At 41.7% G+C, this 22,378-nt stretch overlaps 1 protein-coding gene across 1 annotated transcript in view; it reads right to left on the bottom strand.

The window, feature by feature from the left end:
• Window positions 1-22,378, bottom strand: part of LOC126253282 (delta-sarcoglycan) — a 564,870-nt gene that overhangs the window by 517,212 nt on the left and 25,280 nt on the right. The window contains exon 2 of the mRNA XM_049954506.1: window positions 8,441-8,550. Coding sequence (XP_049810463.1) covers window positions 8,441-8,550 — 110 coding nt within the window. The remainder of the gene's footprint in view (window positions 1-8,440; window positions 8,551-22,378) is intronic.

Genomic DNA, 22,378 nt, shown 5'->3' with positions numbered 1-22,378 from the left:
TTTACTGTGTTAGGAATTAATATTATTAGGGATTGTGTACATGCCTCACATCAAAATCATAGAAAAAAAAATATTTTATCCACAATTTTTTCTTGTATTCCAAGGTTACGTTTTTGCACCTAAGCCACTCACCTCATAGCTTTCCCGTTAGCAGATCCAACGCGTTTCGTTACGCACAGGTTCAATGATTAGTTTCCCCTTTTATTTTAAAATAAATTCTTTAGATTAAGTCTTATTTTCAGGTGTGTTGCTGGGAGCTGATCTTCCGCACAGTGTTCATGCATGTGCTATTATATTTTAAATGTTTGATTCTCGTGAACAGTGCACGGACAATACTATTGATTACATCGCATCCTCTATGAGCGATATCACGACGTATGCATTTTTATGATTTTTTGGTCTGCGATCAAATTAATTTATTTTCCGGCTCGGCCAAACCTTCGATTAGTTGTATGGTTAGAGTCGGTGGCGACCCTAATCATAACGTAATAACCCATAGAAACAGGTTAGTTACATTAGTTTCAAGACACATGGAATCAAAATGTTTAATTAAGTGGGTAAGTAAAACGGTCTTGTAAACTGACGTACGGCCGGGAGAGCTGTATGCTGACCACATGCCCTCCGTATCCGCATCTTGTGACGCCTGAGCATTGAGGATGACACGGCAACCGGTCGGTACCGTTGGGCCTTCATGCCTGTTCGGACGGAGTTTAGTTTCTGGGGAGATAAAAGAAAATTCCGTCTGTTCACCGTTCACTGCTGTTCTCGAGAAGCGTTAAGTGGCTGAATACTGAAAAAGAATGTTACCAGTATTCTCCTACTGATCCTAATTTTCTGAAAGTTTGCTCTGGAATCATGATGCAATTGGAGATCAGGCCACTATTTTGGCTTCTCAACTGAGGTTGAAGACTGTTCTTCGTCTTTCTTTTTCCATTTTCAAGGGCTACAAGCAGGTAAAGTCATATTATGTACATACAGGTAGCAGATCATTTAATTTCTCATTTTAGTGTATATCATGAATGAAATGTTGTTAAGTTTTTAATTTATTACTGCTGCAATAATATCCTTCCTCATTCATTATTTCATAGAAATGGGAGAAAAATCGTCCATCTTTCAAGTAAATAAAATGTTCGACTTCAATGCTAAGTCACTTCGTGAAAATTTTTCCAGGCTGGGATGCCGCCATTCTGCAACACAACGGATGTCCGGAAGCGACAGCGAGAAATTACGGTATAGGCCAGTTGGGGGCTAGTCTTGCACACTGCCCGTACACGTGTACCTTAAGCCACGACACACGTCAACGGAGACATTATTGTCTCAACAATGCTGTTCCAGCTCTTATACCAAGTGTTTGTTGCTCGTTTCTCTCGGCACGGTTATTACAATTGCGCTGATCACTTTTTCCATTTACTATAATAACGCGATATTTCAGCCCAATTTTATCTTCACTAATAAATACTGTTTTCGAAAAAGAAAGGTTATTAGTAAAAAATAATAAAAAGGATATCTGTTATAATCAGGGCCAAACAAATACCGCAAAATACCGGTTCTTCAGAACTAAAATACCGGTATCGTTTTAAACCGGACTGTGTTTCCCATGCCCTGCGGAAAATCGGAGACAATGAAGCCGTTAACCTTGGTTGCTGTTAGGATTGCCGGCGGTAACTTCGAAGCATTGGCGGTGAGTTGGCCATGGGATCCACCCTCTAGTACGGACGCCGGGTCGAATCTTCGTACATCAGTAGCGATTTGCTGTGTATGTTCAACGGATATGTAATTATTGTGCTTATACATATTGGAATATTGAGTGGAATACCGTGACAGCATTAAAGCTGATACTTTTATCGTGGATGGGAATGTTTAAGTGACACTTAAGTAGCGCGATTGAAAAAAAAGAAGAGATATTGAAAAGGATAGGCGCTTTGAGAGAAATAACTGAGCTGTTAGAAAATAATGTGGACGATGTGAAAAACAAAATGGAATCTTAGTAGATATCGTTGTACTGCAAGTAGAGCACTTCTAATAGAGGTGTCATCTTCGGTAATTTTACGGCCTACACAACTCAATAACAATTCGAAATCTGCATCTCTCATTCGCAAAAACTGTGAAATAGCCCATACTTTAATTAAGCTTTGAGGTGAGACATTAATTTGGTCTCACCACACTGCTAACTATTTTTTTACGAGAGAGGTCGTCCACCAAAGTCCTTTTGTTGTCTGGTGATCAGCTTCTTGCAGTGCAATAAATGCTACACATGCAGCGATTGCTAAATTCTTTTCTTCCCTCATAATGTCGGCCAGTGAAACTCCTATTAAAACCCTACTTTATAACAGTAACAAAATGGGTGCAGCCTCCACGAGTTATCGCAGCAAACTGCGATTCCAAAACCCCGAATCCCTTGGTCACAACCTCTTGGTTTGGTGATATGACAGATCGAACGCCAATGCGTTGGCGACCAACTTTCGGCCAAATCCACTGGCTATCATTCGTTTGCCCTCGTTGGGCTAGTGTGTATCTACCTTAAGTAGAACTGATGCTTATTTATCTAAAATCACCAATGATGTATATACCAGTTGTGAATATCTGTACTGTATTATCATTACAGAGAAGTTTTATCGATTTGCTACCCGCAACTAGTTTTGTCAATGTATTATATTCCACTAATAACTAACATACCAGCTGAAACCGAAGAAAAATGATTTTAAATGCGATTACGTGTCTGTTGTACCACCAGTCAAGGTCTTTTATATATTTAGTTCAACAGATGTGTACAGTTTTTAAGGCTTCTCCATGATAGCCGCCAGCCCTGGATCGCATTCGCGCGGTGAATTAACGGCAAAGGTCCGTGCACTGCACAGCCCAGATGTAGTTTTTGGGTAGTTTCCCGTTAAATTAGGTGAATACCGGGGTTATACCCAAGTTCTACGATTCACAAACATTTAGCAAACTTTCGCTCACTTTCACATAAACCACACTACACAGAGACTCTTAGGGTACACATATTCCGCCCCGGGAGTAACGGGGTGGCGACAGAAAGGGCATATGCCCACCCTCTAACATTAACAATGCCAAATCCTTTCATAGCCATACCGACCCTACAGGACAAAAGCACAAAAAGAAGAAGAAAAATTACAGAAACAGGAAAACGAAGAAAAATTTGGAGTAGGAATTAAAGTTCAGGGTGAATAAACAAAAGCCTTGAGGTTTGACGATGACATCATAATTCTGTAACAGACACCAAAAATCTTGGAAGAGTGGTTCTAGATCGACATCTACATGGATACTCTGCAGAATCACACTTAAAGGCCAGGCAGAAGGTTCATCGAACCACGTTCACAATAATTCTCTATTATTCCAATCTCGAACAGCGAGCGGAAAAAACGAACACCAATATCTTTCTGTGCGAGCTCTGATTTCCCTTATTTTATTGTGATGATCGTTTCTCCCCATTTAGGTCGGCGTAAACAAAATATTTTCGTATTCTGAAGAGAAAACTGGTGATAGAAATTGGTGAGACGATTCCGCCGCAAGGCAAAAGGCCCTTGTTTTATTGGTGTCCTCCCCAAATCCTGAATCATGTCAGCAATACTCCTTCCCCCAATTTCGCGATAATAAAAAATGTGTCGTTCTTCTTTGAAATTTCTCGATATACTCCGTTAATCCTCTCTGGTAACGGAAATGACGGTGTATTGAAAGGAAGATAAGAGATGAACATCGACAAAAGCAAGCTCATCAACGTCAACTCAGCCAGTTGTTGGCCACATATGGGTCGTGATAACCCCTTCAGCAAAGACTGAAGCACCGAAGCTGGTACCTACACATTAAACAACACCAGAACGTTGTTTGATTTTGTTACAATAGCGAACTACCGTAGTCCGCCTGAACTCCAAGCACATGGATGGACGTACAAAAACTTAAATTTGTGCGTAGATTTTGCCATTTGGGCAGGAAAATGAATGTGGTGAATCCTACCCTCAGAAAGAAAAATTATTGCTGTCTATTACATCTTCGAGTCATTTGAACACATGTAAATCAGCCTCTTCATTACTCGGCGAGGATGGTAGGATGATGGTTGCGGTACTCACACAGACACAGAGTAAATCGCAGCCATAACTTGCACACTACCCATGCTAGGCCTAAAAGTGTTCTGTCGCAACACAACTGCAGCAGACACCAATTTACATGGTTTATGTGGCATTGGTGGCAGAAGCTGTTTTCGTTTGGCCGATAATTTCTACTGCTGATATTTGTCCTCGCGTCTTGTCTAGCTTCAAAATGCTGTAATTTTCAATGAAACAAAGGGTCTGGCACATATTCTCTGTTCATGCCCGTGTTCGATACCTTTACAGTTTGGATAACGAAACATGCGGCCATTCCTTTTTTCTCTCTCTCATTTTCATTTCATTTCTAGTTCTTCGTAGTGAAACAATGTTTTAAACACAATAATGATTTCAAAGTGAAGCTAGGAACTAAGCTAAGCGCCTATTGAACGTATAAGTCGTTGACAGGCGTAAACATACAGCTTCTTCATTTCTGTGTTTCAGTCACGTGGAACAACAACAGATAATACCTACTGTGATATCTCGTACTATGAGTAACGTTTGAAGTTACTGCAATGACTCATAGTGTCATTTGGCAGCCAGCTAATAAGATTTAGGCAGCTTCAGCATCCAATGAAGTCACAAGGCATCTCCCAACAACATGAAGCCGGTTGCAAATTACGACTAGGTTCACCTACCTGCTGCAGTGAATACATGAACCATGTTGCGAGACCTCCATACTGTGATGAATTTCACGATTACACTACACACAAAAAAATAACACAGAAACTTCGCTGTCCTTTCTTGCTATAAATTGCTACTGGGGCGCCGGTATTAAATTTTCTCCTGTTGTGAATGTACAGGCTCCAGTTACCTACTGCTAGTCTGACACACGGTTTGGAACAAGTCAACAGCATACAAGCTTTAGACGGTGACTGTGCTTTTCACTACGAGAGGGCCTCGTCATGAAGTGCTAATTATCTCCTAGAGATAATAATGATCCTGAATTAATTTAATGTTTGTATGGAGGTACTTATCTTCAGTCCTGGAACACATCGAAATCCTGCCGCCACATTACACCAGAAAATCGTTACAGGATCCAAAACAAATTGACGCAGAACATTCATGAAGTGCAGTATGGTGGACTACTTTATTTTCTGCGTTTATAGCGAAACAAGGGTGCCACAATTCATACTGAGTTGGTGAAAGTGTACGACAAAAGTTTATTATCATTTGTCGTACTGGTTAGGTAAGGCAAATGGTTCAAAATGGTTCAAATGGCTCGGGGCACTATGGGACTTAACATCTATGGTCATCAGTCCCCTAGAACTTAGAACTACTTAAACCTATCTAACCTAAGGACATCACACAACACCCAGCCATCACGAGGCAGAGAAAATCCCTGACCCCGCCGGGAATCGAACCCGGGAACCCGGGCGTGGGAAGCGAGAACGCTACCGCACGACCACGAGATGCGGGCAGGTAAGGCAAATGCGTCTCGTGTGGTCAAACTATTCGGAATGATGAACAAGGAGATGACACATCATCTACTGGTAAAAAAAAGAGGAATCGTAAGAGAAGTACTCGTTCTGGTGGTCGAATACGGGTGTGTCATGATCAAGGCGTCGGTGTAAAACAATGGAAATCTGTAATTAAACTGTTTTCAGCATCTTGCACGACATTCTGAAAGCGACACAAGTCGTCGCCCGGTGGACTCCACGACTGATCACATTATTTTCAGAATCCCGCGGAACCAAAGCAGCAGCGGAAAAGCAACAGCAGCATCAGGCCGTCCCAGAAGACTTCTTTACCGCCTATTAACCACTAATGCCCGAGAAAAAGGAGCAAACAAGCAGTGCAAACACGTGCATTCACGACCGACGAATAAAGCAAAGATCCAGTCTTCATCGGGCTAGGTGATGCTGAATGTTATTTGGGACTTCCATTAAGCACTGCTGGCAATGGGCAAACCGTTACAGCAGCATGCCATCAAAATCTTCTGATGATGTTACGGGAGGCTATCATCTACATGTACATGGATACTCTGCAAACCACATTTAAGTGCCTAGCAGAGGGTTCATCGAACCACCTTCACAATTCTCTATTAGTCCAATGTTGCACAGCGCGTGGAATGAATGAACACCTATATCTTTCCGTACGAACTCCGATTTCCCTTATTTTATCGTGGTGACCGTTCCGCCCTATGAAGGTCGGTATCAACAAAATATTTTCGCATTCGGAGGAGAAAGTTTGTGATTGGAATTCCATCGCAACGAAAAACGCCTATCTTTTAATGATTTACAGCCCAAATCCTGTATCGTTTCTGTGACACTCTCTCCCATATTTCGCGATAATACAAAACGTGCTGCCTTTCTTTGAACTTTTTCGATGTACTCCGTCAGTCCTATCTGGTAAGGACCCCACACCGCACAGCAGTATTCTAAAAGAGGACCGACAAGCGTAGTGTAGGCAGTCTCCTTAGTAGGTCTGTTACATTTTCCAAGTGTCCTGCCAAATCGAGACGAAGTGCCGGCGAGAACTGTCGAAGGGGATGTTTCTCCTCCGCGACGACACACCACCTTATTCTGAACAGGATGCACTGACACATGCTGCATCTCTGGGACGTAAAATTTTGCTCACTCGCTATCTATGTTCTCCTGATACGGCACCCAGAGACTTTTTCCTCTTTTCTTGAATGAAAACTTGATTGTGTGGCAGGAATTTCCAGAATGACGACAGGTTGGTTTTTGAGGTGGCACATTTCCTGAAGAGCCATGATACAGACTTCTCTAATAAATGTCTCCGAAAAGTATTTTAAAACTGAGAAATATTGAAGGGTGAATATTGAAGAAGAACTGCGAGTGGCATTTAGTAAGTAATGCCTCACTTTTTTTTCGAAAGCAAGTTGGTTGTATTCATCATCCTAACACGTCGTATTATTCCTCATGCTGTTGGCTACAAAACCCTATTTTCAACGTAACATCCATTCAATGCGACGACGTCGTGCAACCTTACTGGGAGGGTCTATACGTCCGCATGGTATCGCAGTGTTGTTCGACTTCGGAGTCAACGTCTTTCTGCACCAACAACGTCGCTATCATCCAAGTTCAAAAAAATGGCTCTGAGCACTATGGGACTTAACATCTTAGGTCATCAGTCCCCTAGAACTTAGAACTACTTAAACCTAAGGACATCACACACATCCATGCCCGAGGCAGGATTCGAACCTGCGACCGTAGCAGTCCCACGGTTCCGGACTGCAGCGCCTAGAACCGCAAGACCACCGCCGCCGGCTATCATCCAAGTACTGCAGCCTGCGGAGTCCATATTTTATTATTCCAAACAGATGGAAGTCTGAAGGTGTGAGATCCGAGCCTGCAGGGTGGATGAGGAAGAACAGTCCCATCACGTTTTCTGAGCTCCTGCCAGGTGCGCAGACTTGTGTGGGGGCGTGTGTTGTTACGGAGAAGGAGAAGTTTGTTTGTATTTTTGTGGCGACCTCCACGCTAAATACGCTTCCTCATTTTCCTGAGGGTAGCACAGTACACTATAGAGTTGACCGTTGCGCCGAATGGGTACATTACAGACAATAACCGCTTCAGAGTCCAAGAAAACCGTGAGTATGACTTTACAAGCTGAGGCTGCGGCTTTGACATTTTTCGGAGAAGAGGTAGTGCAGCGCCACTCCATGGTCTGCCGTTATGTTTCCGGTTCGAAGTAACGAATCCATGTTTTACCGCCTGTGACGATGTTCGACAAAAAAATTGTCACGATCAGCAAGGACGGTCCTCTGTTGCTGTTCAGGGTCTTCTGTAGGCGGCAAGGAACCCGGTAGGTGCGCATCATTGGTTACTCTACCTGCCAACAGATACGTCCAGTTGAGCAGCGAAGTGTCTGATTGTGATTATCGACCTACTCGAATGAGAGTGTCCGCACGTTCCAGCTCTGCAAGAGTCACAGCTGTATACAGGACGTAGGACAGGTTTGCGCGACATTGTTGCGATGATGACAGACGCCTCGCTCAGCGACTCACCGTGCTTTTGTTCACTGTCAAGTCTCCATTCTGCAAGCGCCTATGAATATCTGTAATTCTCGGCTTTTCCGCCAAAAGAAACTCATTGAAAGCTCTTCACTTGACGCGCACCTCCGTTACAGATGCCATTTTGAAGTATGGTATAACGCCACCACTTATCGGAACTTCATGAAATTGTAGATCCTGAAGCGGAAATAATGCACGACACTGGCTGAGAAAAAAAAATGCGTTACATTACTCAACAGTATCACGAAATTTGGTGACCAGAGTTTGATGAGGTGACAATAAAAGCTACCGTTGGTACAGTTTCATGATTTACGTTTTGTTTACTACTGTGCTTAGAGGGGCAGCTGCTGGTGGGGCTCACCTGTTGACGACGGTGCCCGCGCCGGCGCCGGCCGTCCCCGCGTTGCCCGCAGCGGGCGAAGAACCGGGAGCGGCGCCGCCTCCAGGTTTGCTGGGGCCGTTGCTCGAGCTCTGGGAACAGAAAGACACACACATCCATTCAGCGGAGGACTGGCGCCTACAAGACGAGAACTACTGAGGCGTGCAGAAAAATAATGGCTCCGAATTTTTAACGCGAAAAGCTTAGAGCCTTTTAAATAAAACAAACGTTATTAATATTCCACAAGCCCGCCCGGTTGGCCGTGCGGTCTAACGCACGGCTTTCCGGGCGGGAACGAGCACCTGGTCCCCGACACGAATCCGCCCCGCGGATTTGTGTCGAGGTCCGGTGAACCGGTCAGTCTGTGGATAGTTTTTAGGCGGTTTTCCATCTGCCTCGGCGAATGCGGGCTGGTTCCCCTTATTCTGCCTCAGTTACACTAAGTCGGCGATTGCTGCGCAAACAAGTTCTCCACGTACGCGTACATCACCATTACTCTACCACGCAAACATAGTCACCCTAGCGACTAAAAGTTCCCCCTCTGCTCCCCCCCTCCCCCCCTCCCCGAACGACGTGTTTGTTGATAGCAGTTGCTGAATGTCTGACTCTGTTGACGGAGCGATAACTTCATCTCTGCTTGAAACTGTGTGCCGGACCGAGACTAGAACTTGGGACCCTAGCCTTTCGCGGGCAAGGTAGGAGACAAGGTACTGGCAGAAGTAAAGCTGTGGGGACGGGTCGTCGTGCTTGGGTAGCTCATTTGGCAAAGCATTTGCCCGCAAAAGGCAAGGGTCCCGAGTTCGAGTCTCGGTCCGCCACACAGTTTTAATCTGCCAGGAAGTTTCATATCAGCGCACACTCCGCTGCAGAGTGAAAATCTCATTCTGCAAACATCCCCCAGGCTGTGGCTAAGCCATGTCTCCGCAATATCCTTTCTTTCAGGAGTGATAGTCCTGCAGGGTTCGCAGCAGATTTTCTGTTAAGTTTGGAAGGTAGGAGGCGAGATACTGGCAGAAGTAAAGCTGTGGGGACGGGGCGTCGTGCTTGGGTGGCTCAGTTGGTAGAGCACTTGCCCGCGAAAGGCAAAGGTTCCGCGTTCGAGTCTCGGTCCGGACAACACAGTTTTCATCTGCCAGGAAGTTTCATATCAGCGCACACTCCACTGCAGAGTGAAAATCTCATTCTGGATTCATCTCTGCTTACACAGCTTCATCAGCGTCAAACTAAAGTCCTCCGAGATGTTCGTTAAATTGGGAAACAGATGATGATCAGACGGCGCCAAGTGGGGACTGTTGGAGGATGATCGTTGACAGTGAACCCAAGGCGTCGGGCTGGTGCAGATGTCGCAGCGCTCGTGCGTGGTCTGGTATTGTCGTGCTTTAGGAGAGGGTTCTCCTGGAATTCGGAACTCGATTGCAGTACGTTGTTACTGACACAACTAAATAGGTACACTACACTCTGCTATTCTGCAGGCTGCAGTCCGGAGCCCTCTAGCGGTAGAGGGTTAGAAATATGGAGACTTACGGAATAAAAATGTAGAACGTTAATAACTTTTATTTAAAAAGCTTTAAGACTCTCCACATAAAAAATTCGGAGACAATACTTTTCAGCGCGCTCTAGTATTAAGTATAACATAACATTCAGTACACTTTTATTAGAGTAGTGGCTGATGATACGGCCCCGCGGGTAGAGAGATCCACCTCTAGTATTTTTGCAGGGATGAAGTACTATACTACGCTGCCCGATATAGCCTACCTGCAAGCCTGACTTAGATAAAAACAAGTAGACAAAGTTATTCGTATGGTCCGGTCCCGGCGGAGGTTCGAGTCCTCCCTCGGGCATGGGTGTGTGTGTTTGTCCTTAGGATAATTTAGGTTAAGTAATGTATAAGGTAAGGGACTGATGAACTTAGTAAAGTCCCATAAGATTTCACACACAATTGAACATTCGTATGGTCAGGTCGGACAAATGTGAGACTCTATGTGCGGGAAGGTCGCCTCTTCCAACGTACGGGTGACTTTCACATCGTTATAAGTACCCCCTGGCACTCGAAATTTTTTTTTCCTAAACTAGCTTTTCCGTAGAACTTCCAAATGATCTCATGTAGCTAAGCACTATTACAGACAACATGCAACATGGACAATTTTGGTACATCTTGAACATAAATGACAACTATGTGAGATTTTGATGTCGCTCTATGGGAAGTAATAATTAGAAATATCCAAATAAAAGCTATTCTTCTTAGCTTCTTTGTCGTTGCCTAAAAGCCTGTTCGCAGAACAAATTACGCTCCGTTCTTTTTATTTATTTATTCAACTCTCTAAATTGAAATGCCATTTTGCACTCATTCTCTCTACATTTATGTTTTTCCGAGTAACTATTTCATAAACATATTAGAAAGTACGGTACTGACGGATTCAACACAATGTGTACATAACACGGTCAAAAGATACTCCGAGACAGAGAAACACATCGCCAGCTCCATAAGTGTTTATAACGTGAATTACGCCACAAGAAAAATCAAGGAACTAAGCCTTTTAATAATAATAATTTCAAAGTAATTTCATTTTAAGGTCAGAAATTTCTGGAATCTGGGAATTTATGAAAAAACTGCTCAATATATATATATATATATATATATATATATATATATATATATATATATATATATATATTCAATAAAACAGTTTTTCATAAATTCCCATAACGTTTGTTTAGACGAAGATATTCTGGGCTTTTAAATAAGTAATTAATGTAAATAATTTTTATCTTTGTAGAAATATTAAACAATCTGATTTGTTTAAATTATAAGTTTTTGATAATTTTGTTTCAATGCACATTTTTGAAGAAAGTAATTACGTTATTTTTACCAGATATGTATCATACTTCTTTTATAATAAATCCTACTCAAAATGAACTTAAATAAAAGTGTCAGAGTTTCATAAGTCTACGTGTAATTCATAATATGAGTTAAATGTTTTGATTAGTAGAAGAACATATTGTTAAAACAAATACTTGTGTCGAAGATTACCTCTCTCTTTACTCTGATCTGTTACAAAAATAATGAAAAGATGACGGACCTCTATAATAATGCTTACGTTAATTACTGCCAATTATAAAAAAAATGTTTAACTTGATTTACATCTACAACTGTACGCCCCAAGCCATCTGAGGGTGGATGCCTTAGGGAACTCCTGACACCACTGACTAATGCTCCCTGGCCTGAACCAATAACGAATGATGCCTGGGAAGAATGATTGTCGGTTGACCTCTGTAATAGCTATATTCATTGAATTCTTTCATCATGATCATTTCGTCTGATGTATGTGAGAGAAGTGATATGTTGTGCTAGTGCTTACGGAAGGCACTCTCTCGAGATTTCAGTTGTAAGCCTTTCCGTGACGCACAACACCTATCTTTTAGCTTCTGCCACTGGAGTTTCTCGAGCATCCCTGTAACGCTTTCCCACCGACCAAACGATCCCGTGACGAAACGCTCAGCTCTTCGTTGGATCTTCTCTCTCTCTCTCTCTCTCTCTCTCTCTCTCTCTCTCTCTCTCTTTCCCGTTTCTATCATCCTTAACCAAGTAAGGGTCCCAGATTCATGAAAAATAGTCAAGAATCCGTCGAACAAGCTCCATGTAAGCAACCTATTTCAAGGGTTAGTTAAATTTCCTTAACATTCTTCCTATAAATCTCAACCTGAAGATTGCTTTTCCTGCAATTCTTTTATGCGGTCATTCCACTTAAAATCGCTCTGGATGGTTACTCAGAGATATTTCACGGTATATACTGTTTCTAGCAATTTCTCATCAGTAGTGTAGTTGTATAATAGAGGATTTCTTTTCCTGTATATGCGCAATGTGATATATTTATTTATGTTCAGGGTCAAATGATAGAGAATGGAGAATTCATCAGTCTTAAGTGGGTTATTTCGGTTCAAATGGCTCTGAGCACTATGGGACTTAACTTCTAAGGTCATCAGTCCCCTAGAACTTAGAACTACTTAAACCTAACTAACCTAAGGACGTCACACACATCCATGCCCGAGGCAGGATTCGAATCTGCGACCGTAGCGGTCAAGCGGTTCCAGACTGTAGCGCCTAGAACCGCTCGGCCACCCAGGCCGGCAGGTTATTTTGCACATCCTTACTGTCTCCTGGCGTTACTACTATCTTATAGAAAAAAGTATCATCTTCGAATAGTCTTAAAGGGCTTCCGGTGCTTCCTACTAGACCATTTGTATAAGTCGTAACAGTAAAGGACCTATAATATTTCGCCGGCCGGGGTGGCCGAGACGGTTCTAAGCGCCACAGTCTGGAACCGCGCGACCGCTACGGTCGCATGTTCGAATCCTGCCTCGGGCATGGATGTGTGTGATGTCTTTAGGTTAGTTAGGTTTAAGTAGTTCTAAGTTCTAGAGGACTGATGACCTCAGCAGTTACGTCCATAGTGCTCAGAGGCATTTGAACCGCTTGAACCTATCACATTTCGTTGGGATGCTTCAGAAATCACCTACAAATTTGTCGATTTTGTTCCGTTAAGAGCGACATGTTGAGTTCTATCGGCAAAGAAGTCTCGTATCCAGTCGCAGATCTGGACTGATACAGGGTAAGCACGTATTTTTTTCACTACACGTCAGTGCCGGGCGGTGTCACACGCCTTCCCGAAATCAAGGAATACATCAACTTGAGCGTTGTTGTCAACAGCGCAATGGCTCTCGCGGAGGTTCAAATGGTTCAAATGGCTCTGAGCACTATGCGACTGAACTTCTGAGGTCAATAGTCCCCTAGAACTTAGAAATAATTAAACCTAACTAACCTAAGGACATCACACACATTCAAGCCCGAGGCAGGATTCGAACCTGCGACCGTAGCGGTTGCTCGGTTCCAGACTGTAGCGCCTAGAACCGCAGCGCCACTCCGGCCGGCGCTCTCGCGGAGGAACTGATGGAGCTGAGTTTCGTTACATCTTTGTTTGCGGAATCCATATTGATTTCTTAGGAGATTTCCGTTCTGCAAAAACTTTCATAATTATTGCGCATAAAACATGTTCCATTATTCTGCAATAGATTGACGTGAACGATATGGGTCTGTAGTTACGTAAATCTGTCCTGCAACCCTCACTGCAAACGGAAAAGACCTGCTTTCTTTCCAGTCGCTAGCTACCTGTTGTTGCTCCAGCGAACCAATATCTACTGCTGTTAGAAGGGCAGCAAGTTCTTTCGCAGAAACTTTCTAGAATCTCACAGGTACCCCGTGCGGTCCTGATGCCTTTCCACTACTAAATGATTACAGTTGATTCTTTATTCTAAGATCGGTCATCTCAGTATCTGTCGTTTCGACGTTCGTACGATGATTGAAAGACGGGACCGAATTACGATTTTCCACGGTGAAACAATTTCGGAAAACAGAATACAGTATTTCGACTACCTCTACGTTATCTTACATTTAAGTACCTGCAGAGTTTGTGACTGACTGTATGGATGATTCCAACTCGCTTGGTGATTGTACACAAGAGCAAAACCTGTTCAGGTTTTCAGTTAGATCGATTGGAAAAATTTTGCTTTCAGCATCACTGAACGCTTGTCTCACTACTCTCATTGCGCTCATTTCCGCCTCTGGTAGGTTTTGACTTGTCTTGAATCCGTGATAAAACTCTCTTTGTATTCGTGGCAGTTTTCTAACACGGTTATTAAACGGATGAGAGTTTTTTCCATCTCTTAAGACATTACTCAGAACATAGTTGTCCAAGGCATACTGAACGATGCTTTCGAATTTTTTTCCACTTGTATTCCATATCTTCGTCCTCAGTACTGAATATTTGTTGTTGACTCATCAGATATTCTGCAGTTTGTATCCCGTCACTCTGGCTAAGCAAAATTATTTCCCCACCTTTCGTAACAGTCCTTGTAATACCTGTGGTGGTTGTTGCTGTCGCAACTTTATGGTCACTGGTTCCTTCCTAACTGATTCGATAAGTTCAGATCTGTTTGTATCTAGGAGGCCTGAGACGAAAAATCTAGAGTTGTTTCTCTAATTATCTGCTCAAAGTAACGTTATGAAACGAAACGTATCGTGTAATACTAACGGAAAAGTGTATCAGCTGGCAAAATTAAGCCCAGTATCAAACACCGCATAATTGGAATTTTTACTATTTCCTGATTCTTAACACGGTTAACCTGGTGAATATGGATGCTATTATAGAACATATTTCTATGTTAGGCGTGCTTCCAAAATATGAAATAGATGGTGTAACTCCAAAACATTTATAACGGTATCCAATTTAATGGAGGAACATTCAGATAAGGCGAATGATTCTTTGTATACAGTATCATTACCAGTACATCAACTGATGGTGGCCATACAAAGAAATTTTCGAAAATGAATGGAGTATTGTTGAAATTTATGAAAAATCACCTGTACAGTTAACATTGTGTATATAAGGTACACATGATCGGAGATTCCCATATGTAGGCAACCACCTAAAAGGTGCTCAAATACAAATTCCTGAAGCAACACAAATTACCAAAAATACTGTAGCCATATCACGAAAATGTTCAATGTCTATTTGCATTAAGATGGAATGTACACGAAAAAAGTTAACGTCTTTGAAGCACATCAGAGATGATATCGAGAAACAGCGAGAGTAATACAAGTCCAAAATTGCTCCGAGATCAACACGGACAAAAACTCGAGGATCAAAGCTCACTCTCTCAGATACTGCTTGATACAGAGTTTGTAAATATTTTCAATGCATGTTACTTAATTCATTTGGATTGTGGATAATATTTATATGTGCTGACAGATGAAAATTTCGTATTTTACAACGTGAATCGATCATTGAATCAGAAACAAACAAACTTCACTCTCAGAACCATCCTGGTACATTTGGAATTATTGTCTGACTACACCGTCATCAGCCATTTTTCATACTTTGCCGCTTCGTCCACCACTATTGCTTTGCAAGCGCACCAGAAACCTCGACCAGTGATTCGCCTACACTATCGTGCCCTAGATATACATCGGTGGTAGTTTGTTTTCCGTCTGGCTCTCTACAAATTACTTATCTCGAGTTAAGCCGCCTGATGGGATGTTTACAAACGTAACCTCCGACAGTCGAGCTGTGGCCGAAACCTTAAAAACCGTACTGCTAGCAGTAGAGTTGATCTTTTACGTGCGGAGAATACACTGCAATGTATGCTTGGAGGCAGATTGTATTTTGTTTACTTTGTACCTTTCTTAGTACGGAAATGTGTATGAAACAAAATACGTTAACTATGTAAGTGCTACGTATTTATATCTAGAAGGCGTGTTCATAATATTAAACTAATATTTATTTTTGACTTGATATGACACACGACCTTCCCTGTAAAATCTTGATAGGATAATATGACCCATACTTGTGTCAGACAGTGCGGTGTACATGAATAGATTGGTCCCTTGTTCTTAGGTATAGACGCCTAAATTTTGGAAGAAACCATAGGGAGTAAGCCTTAGCGAACACTGCCAAAATGGCATTATATTAGGTATTAAAGGTGTTTTAGAGACGGTATCTCAGTTCTGGCATCAGCGGTATGGTACATCACGCCAAAAACTACCAGCAAGTGACTAAAGTCATGGCACACCGATAAGCACATAATTGAATGCAGATAGCGGTAGTATCCTGCACGCGGTATAAAAGGGCAGTATATTGGCAGATCTGTCATTTGTACTGAGGTAATTATAACCGCATGATGCGAATTAACAGATTTTTTTTAAAAAATGGAAATTTGTTATAAGTTCTATGGGACCAAACTACTGAGGTCATCGGTCCCTAAGGTTACACACTACTTAAGCTAAGTTAAACTCATTTACGCTAAGGACAACACACACACAACCTCCGACAGGGGGAGCCACACGAACGGTGACAAAGCGTCTAGACCACGCTGTAAGTAGGCTGTTTAGGTTTTTTTATTGGTAACGCCACCTCAGTATGAAAATCACCGGCTGTGCCGTGTGCACTCTGTGGCTGCTTTGCATTGTTGTAATACTCAACCATTGTAGTGTTAGGCAGCTGGCTGTGAACAGCGCGTAACGTTGCGCAGTTGGAGGTGAGCCGCCAGCAGTGGTGGATGTGGGGAGAGAGATGGCGGAGTTTTGGAAGTTGTCATGAACTGCTCTATATATATTACTATTATTATTAGCGAATGTCCCCATGGGAGAACGATAAGCAGGTGATTAACATTTCTTAATGTTCTTCTTATTTTCCCAGTATTTCTTCATTGCCTCCCCAAAGGCCTTCTTCCTTTCTTCGGTCCACTTTGGTCGGAAAGGTTTAGATTCCGTCTCTGGAGTAAACTTCCACTTGTCGATTTTTCTTCTGAATGTATCCCGGTCTGATGTGTTTGTTATGTCAATTTTTGCCTTTTTCAAATCCTTCTTAACTTCAGTTACCCAGGGTATTGTTGCCTTAAGTGATGTCATATAGTCCAATAGACGTTTAGTTAACCTGTTTCCAGGTAATCTGTCTATATGTCCATAAAACTTCATCCGCCTCTTCCTGATATCTGCCTCGATGTTTGATATTTTTTCGGTTGTCTCGGTAGTCTGCAGCCTGTATCCATCTTGTGTGTATCGTGGTCCTAGGATTTTTCTAATAATTTTTCTCTCTACTTTCTTAATTTCGTGTAAATCTAATTTTCTATTCAGGGAGAGTGTTTCACTTGCATATGTGACTGTTGGTTTGATGACTGTGTTGTAGTGTCTGATTTTAGTGCCTTTTGATAGACATTTCTTGTTATATATATTTTGAATAAGTCCGAATGCTTTCTTGATTTTCTGTAATCGGTTTTTTTGTGCTATTTTCTCAAGTCCTGTTGGTTCAATAACTTCACCGAGATACTTAAAGTGCTTGACTCTAGTTATTTCACCATACTTTGTTTTTAGTTTCGAAATATCTAATTTTGAGCAGATGAATTCTGTCTTCTCAAAGGAGATTTGCAGGCCAACCTTCTCAGCACATTCTTTAAGTGTCTCAATTTGTTTTACTGCTGTTTCTTCACTGTCAGTTATAATTGCCAAGTCATCTGCAAACGCTAAATAAGGGATGTTCAATTTTCCTTTACCTCTTCCTAGTTCAATTGGTTTCCACAAGCTTTGTTTCCTTAGTGTTACTTCCCACTCTTTCATAACTTTGTCCAAAACTATATTGAATAATAGTGGTGAGATCCCATCTCCTTGTCTTACTCCTGTTTTAATTGAGAATGGTTCCGAAATTTCCCCTCTGAATTTAATTTTTGATTTGGTTTCTGTTAGTGTTTGTTCAATTAGTTTTCGGGTTTTAGTGTCTAGGCCTCGTTCTTCGAGAATGTGACATAGAGACTGTCTGTCTATGGAATCGTATGCCTTTTTGAAATCAACGAATGTGCAGATTATTGGTTTTGACCTGATTGCTTTAATCTTTAAAATAGTTTTAAGGTTGAATATCTGTTCCGGGCATGATCTATTAGGACGAAAGCCTGCTTGGTAGTCTGAAATTGTATGTTCTAGTTGTTCTTGTGCCCTCTTTAGGAGACATGCAGATAGAATTTTGTAGGTAACTGGTAAAAGTGAAATGCCTCTGTAGTTGTTTACGTCTGATCTCTCTCCCTTTTTGTGCAATGGGTGAATTAGTGCACACTTCCACTCCTCTGGGATATTTTCTGTCTGCCAAATTTCTTGGATGATGCTAGTGATCTCTTTTAACGAATTTGGACCAAGGTTTTTCAGTAGTTCAGCTACAATCCCATCTTCTCCCGATGATTTATTATTTTTGAGTTTTCTAATGTGACTATAAATTTCTTCTTGAGATGGTGGTAGTGAAGTCTCATTCGTGTGTTCTGGTTGTAATCTGGGGAATCTTGTACTTGGTTGTGGGCAATTTAGGAGTTGTGAGAAATATTTAGCTAGTTCTTGGCAATTTTCTTTGTTAGTTAGTGCCAATTTTCCATTCTGTTTCCGGAAGCAGAGATTTTGTGGAGTGTATCCTTTGATTTGATTTGCGAATATTTTATAAAAATCTTGAGTGTTGTGGTTCTTAAAGTTTTCTTCAATTGTGTTTAGCTGTTCATTAAGGTATTTTCTTTTAGTTTGTCTAAGTATTTTAGCTGTTTGTTTTCTCACTTTGAAAAATGTTTGTTGTGTGGTTTCTGATTTGTCACAATTGTAATTTAAAAAGGCTTGTTGTCTCTCTTCTAATGCGTTATCACAATTCGAATCCCACCATGGATGCTTGGATATTTTCTTTAACGGAATCAAATCTCTTGCTTTCTGTATAATTTTCGTTCGGAAATCTTTCCAGTTGTTTGTTGGTTGTTTATCCCATGCTTCTGTAATTTCTGATTCCTTGATATTTTTCAAGTCAAATTTGGGAATTAGTGGTGATTTCCTTTGGTGTTTCCTTTTTGGAGTGAATTTAATTTTAACTCTGGTAAGGTAGTGGTCAGAATCTATATTTGCCCCTCTGCGGACTTGAACGTCGTGTATTTCTTTCTGGAAGTCATAGGAGATCGCAACATGGTCTATTTGAAATTCACCAAGCTGAAGGTTTGGTGATCTCCATGTTTTTTGTTTCTTGGGGTCTTTTCGAAGTGATGTTGTCACGATTTTTAGGTTGTTTTGCTGACATAACTCGATGAGTCTCATGCCGTTCTTGTTTGTGAATTTGTGTGCAGGGTAATTACCGACTGTTTTTTTATATTTCCTCTCTTTGCCAATTTGCGCGTTGAAATCCCCTAGAAGAATTTTTACATCCTCCTCTGGAATTTTGGACATTTCAGTTTCTAGCTGCCGCTTGTGCTTTTTTGCTTGAGGAGGAGGAAGAATGACAGGCCGCGGCAAGGGAGGAAAGGGGCTGGGCAAGGGTGGCGCCAAGCGGCACCGCAAGGTGTTGCGCGACAACATCCAGGGCATCACGAAGCCCGCCATCCGCCGCCTGGCTCGCAGGGGCGGCGTGAAGCGCATCTCTGGTCTGATCTACGAGGAGACCCGCGGAGTGCTGAAGGTGTTCCTGGAGAACGTGATCCGCGACGCGGTGACGTACACTGAGCACGCCAAGCGCAAGACTGTGACGGCCATGGACGTGGTGTACGCCCTGAAGAGGCAGGGGCGCACCCTGTACGGTTTCGGCGGTTAGGCAGGCAGCCGGTGTGCTGTGCTGTGGCCTTCCCGCGGCCGTGCCGTTGCCCGTGCTTGGTGGGAGAGACGAAAAATTATTTTCTATATATATATATATATATATATATATATATATATATATATATATATATATATATGATGATATAAAGGTAAATACATTCTTTGTTCTCTATTAATATCTTTCATTTGCTAACTATCCCTATCAGTAGTTAGTGCCTTCCATAGTTTGAATCTTTTATTTAGCTGGCAGTAGTGGCGCTCGCTGTATTGCAGTAGCTTCAGCAGCGAAGATTTTTGTGAGGTAAGTGATTTGCGAAAGGTATAGTTTAATGTTAGTCAGGGCCATTCTCTTGTAGAGATTATTGAAAGTCAGATTGCGTTGCGCTAACAAAATATTGTGTGTCAGGTTAAGCACAGTCTCGTGTATAATTTTTCAAAAGGAGACGTTTCATATGTCGACCCTTAGCCGAGGATACCTCACTGGAATCTTCTGATTTTTTCTTGTAGTTTGTGTAATTAGTGTAGATTTTGTTTATTGCTAGCGCGTAATTATAGAGAGAATTTCCTTTGTAGTTGCAGTTTTTCATTGTTGTATAGTAAAATAGTTGTGGCATGCATGTAGATTTGCACCAAGTATTTCGCAGCTGCAATTAACTAGATATTATTTTCAGTGTTATGTTAATGCGTTCTCTTATTTTTGCTCTTCAAATTGTGTTTTTCTGTGTTGTCGTGTGAAATACTGTGACAATAATGGCGTGTGAAAAACGTAATACTAGGCTCCAAAGTAAACTGCGAAATGACAGTGAAAACGAAAGCAGTGTGTTAGCGCCACCGAGTAATGAATTAACTGATGTTCAAAGTAATAATTTGGTAATTGTGCATACGGAAATGGAGCGGGCGGCAAACAATGGTGTAGACAGCGAAACAATTAGAGAACAGGGAAGCATTATCGATCGATCGGTCGGCAATAGCTCGGCTCAGGAATCCGAAATGACACGAGACTATCTCACAAATACTGTAGATTCAGGTTTTGGATCCTCACCGTTTTCTCAAATAAGTCAAGACACATTTTCTGCTTGTCAAAATGTGAATGTTGCCGGTGCAAAAGCACTGCCGAAAAGCGTAGAGGAACAGATTCCAGACACTAATACATTATTATTGCAATTAATGCAACAAATGGGACAAAATCTTCAAAAGTTAGACACAATGGAACAAAATCTTCAAAAATTAGACACAATTGAGCAAAATCAGAAACAAATGGAACAAAATCTTCAAAAGTTAGACTCCACGGTTGAACAAACACGTGAAGATTTAACTACTGAGTTACATCAAATTGAATCGAAATGTCAAAAGGTCTGTAATGATGTAAAAACACAAATTTGTGAACATTTCCAACCTATTTTTTCGCGTCATGAAAATGCACTACAGAATCACGAAGCAGCCATAAAAGAACTGCAAACTACTGTTCATGAAAATCATGAGACCTTGCAAGCTAAATTTGACTCAGTTGCATCTACCGATTCGGTTATGCAACTTGCAAAAACTCAGGAAAACTTGAAGGACACAGTAGATTCGATTTCAACACAAATGGACACTCTGAAACTTGGTTCAGAAAAACACACTGAGGAAATAAGTACACTATCGGAGAAAGTAGCCGAACTTTCGGATCAGGTCACTAACTTATCTACAAAGGTAGATGATGATCTGAATGACACAAGACCTGTAGCCTTCACTGACACAGAAGAGTATGAACAAATTAGAAAATTCAAACAAAATCAAAATCAAATTAATACGCAACACCAAAGAGAAATCCGCGAAGTACAAGATCAGCTGACTCAAGTAATACAAGAATTACATATTTCAGAAGACACTCGCTCTCCAACACGGGAAGAGGGACTTAGAAATACAGAAAAGACGCAAAATAATAACACAGGGCATTTCGGAAGTTATGAAAGAAATTGGCAAGGCACACCGAATTTTGAGATGGAACCGCCGACACGACGTAACAATGACCGATATGCGACTCGCCGACATGATGACTTTGACTATAAGCTGTTCATTACTACACGTAAATTCAAAACGTTTAAAAATTCTGCCAACGACATTCATCCACAAGCGTGGCTCGATCAATTCTCTCATTGTTTTCCCCCCAACTGGTCATTAGAACACAGATTAGAATTTATGTGTGGCTATTTAGAGAATGAACCAGCTGTAAGAATGCGTTCGGTCATTCACGATTGTCATAATGAAGGAGAATTTTACCATGCCTTCCTCTCAGCATATTGGTCTCAAGCCACACAAGACCGAGTAAAACATGGCATCATAATGATGAAACATTTCGAACAATCTCAATTCTCCAGTCTTGTGAAATATTTTGAAGACATGTTGCACAAGAATCAGTACCTGTCAAACCCATACAGCCCCTCAGAACTCATCCGCATTTGCTTAATCAAACTGCCTGAACATTTGCGACACATTATTTTGGCAGGACGTTGCAAAGACGACATTGAAGCATTTCAAGGACTCTTACAAGAACTGGAAATTGACACTGACAATCGCGGAACGCACGAGCACAACAATTACAGATCACATACGTCACAATTCCATGACGACAGAAACAATAACTGGACACGATAAGGCCATTCTTATAACGCAAATCGTGACCAAAACAGACACCACCCGTATGACAACCGTTGGCAGGGTAAAAATAATTACAGAGAAAGATTGCATTTCCATAGTAATGACTATCACAGAGACAGCCAGAG

This window comes from Schistocerca nitens, chromosome 4, assembly GCF_023898315.1.
Source record: "Schistocerca nitens isolate TAMUIC-IGC-003100 chromosome 4, iqSchNite1.1, whole genome shotgun sequence".
In the NCBI taxonomy this organism is placed as follows: domain Eukaryota; kingdom Metazoa; phylum Arthropoda; class Insecta; order Orthoptera; family Acrididae; genus Schistocerca; species Schistocerca nitens.
Note: the sequence above shows the minus strand (reverse complement) of the source record. Positions and strands in the feature narration are given on the sequence as shown.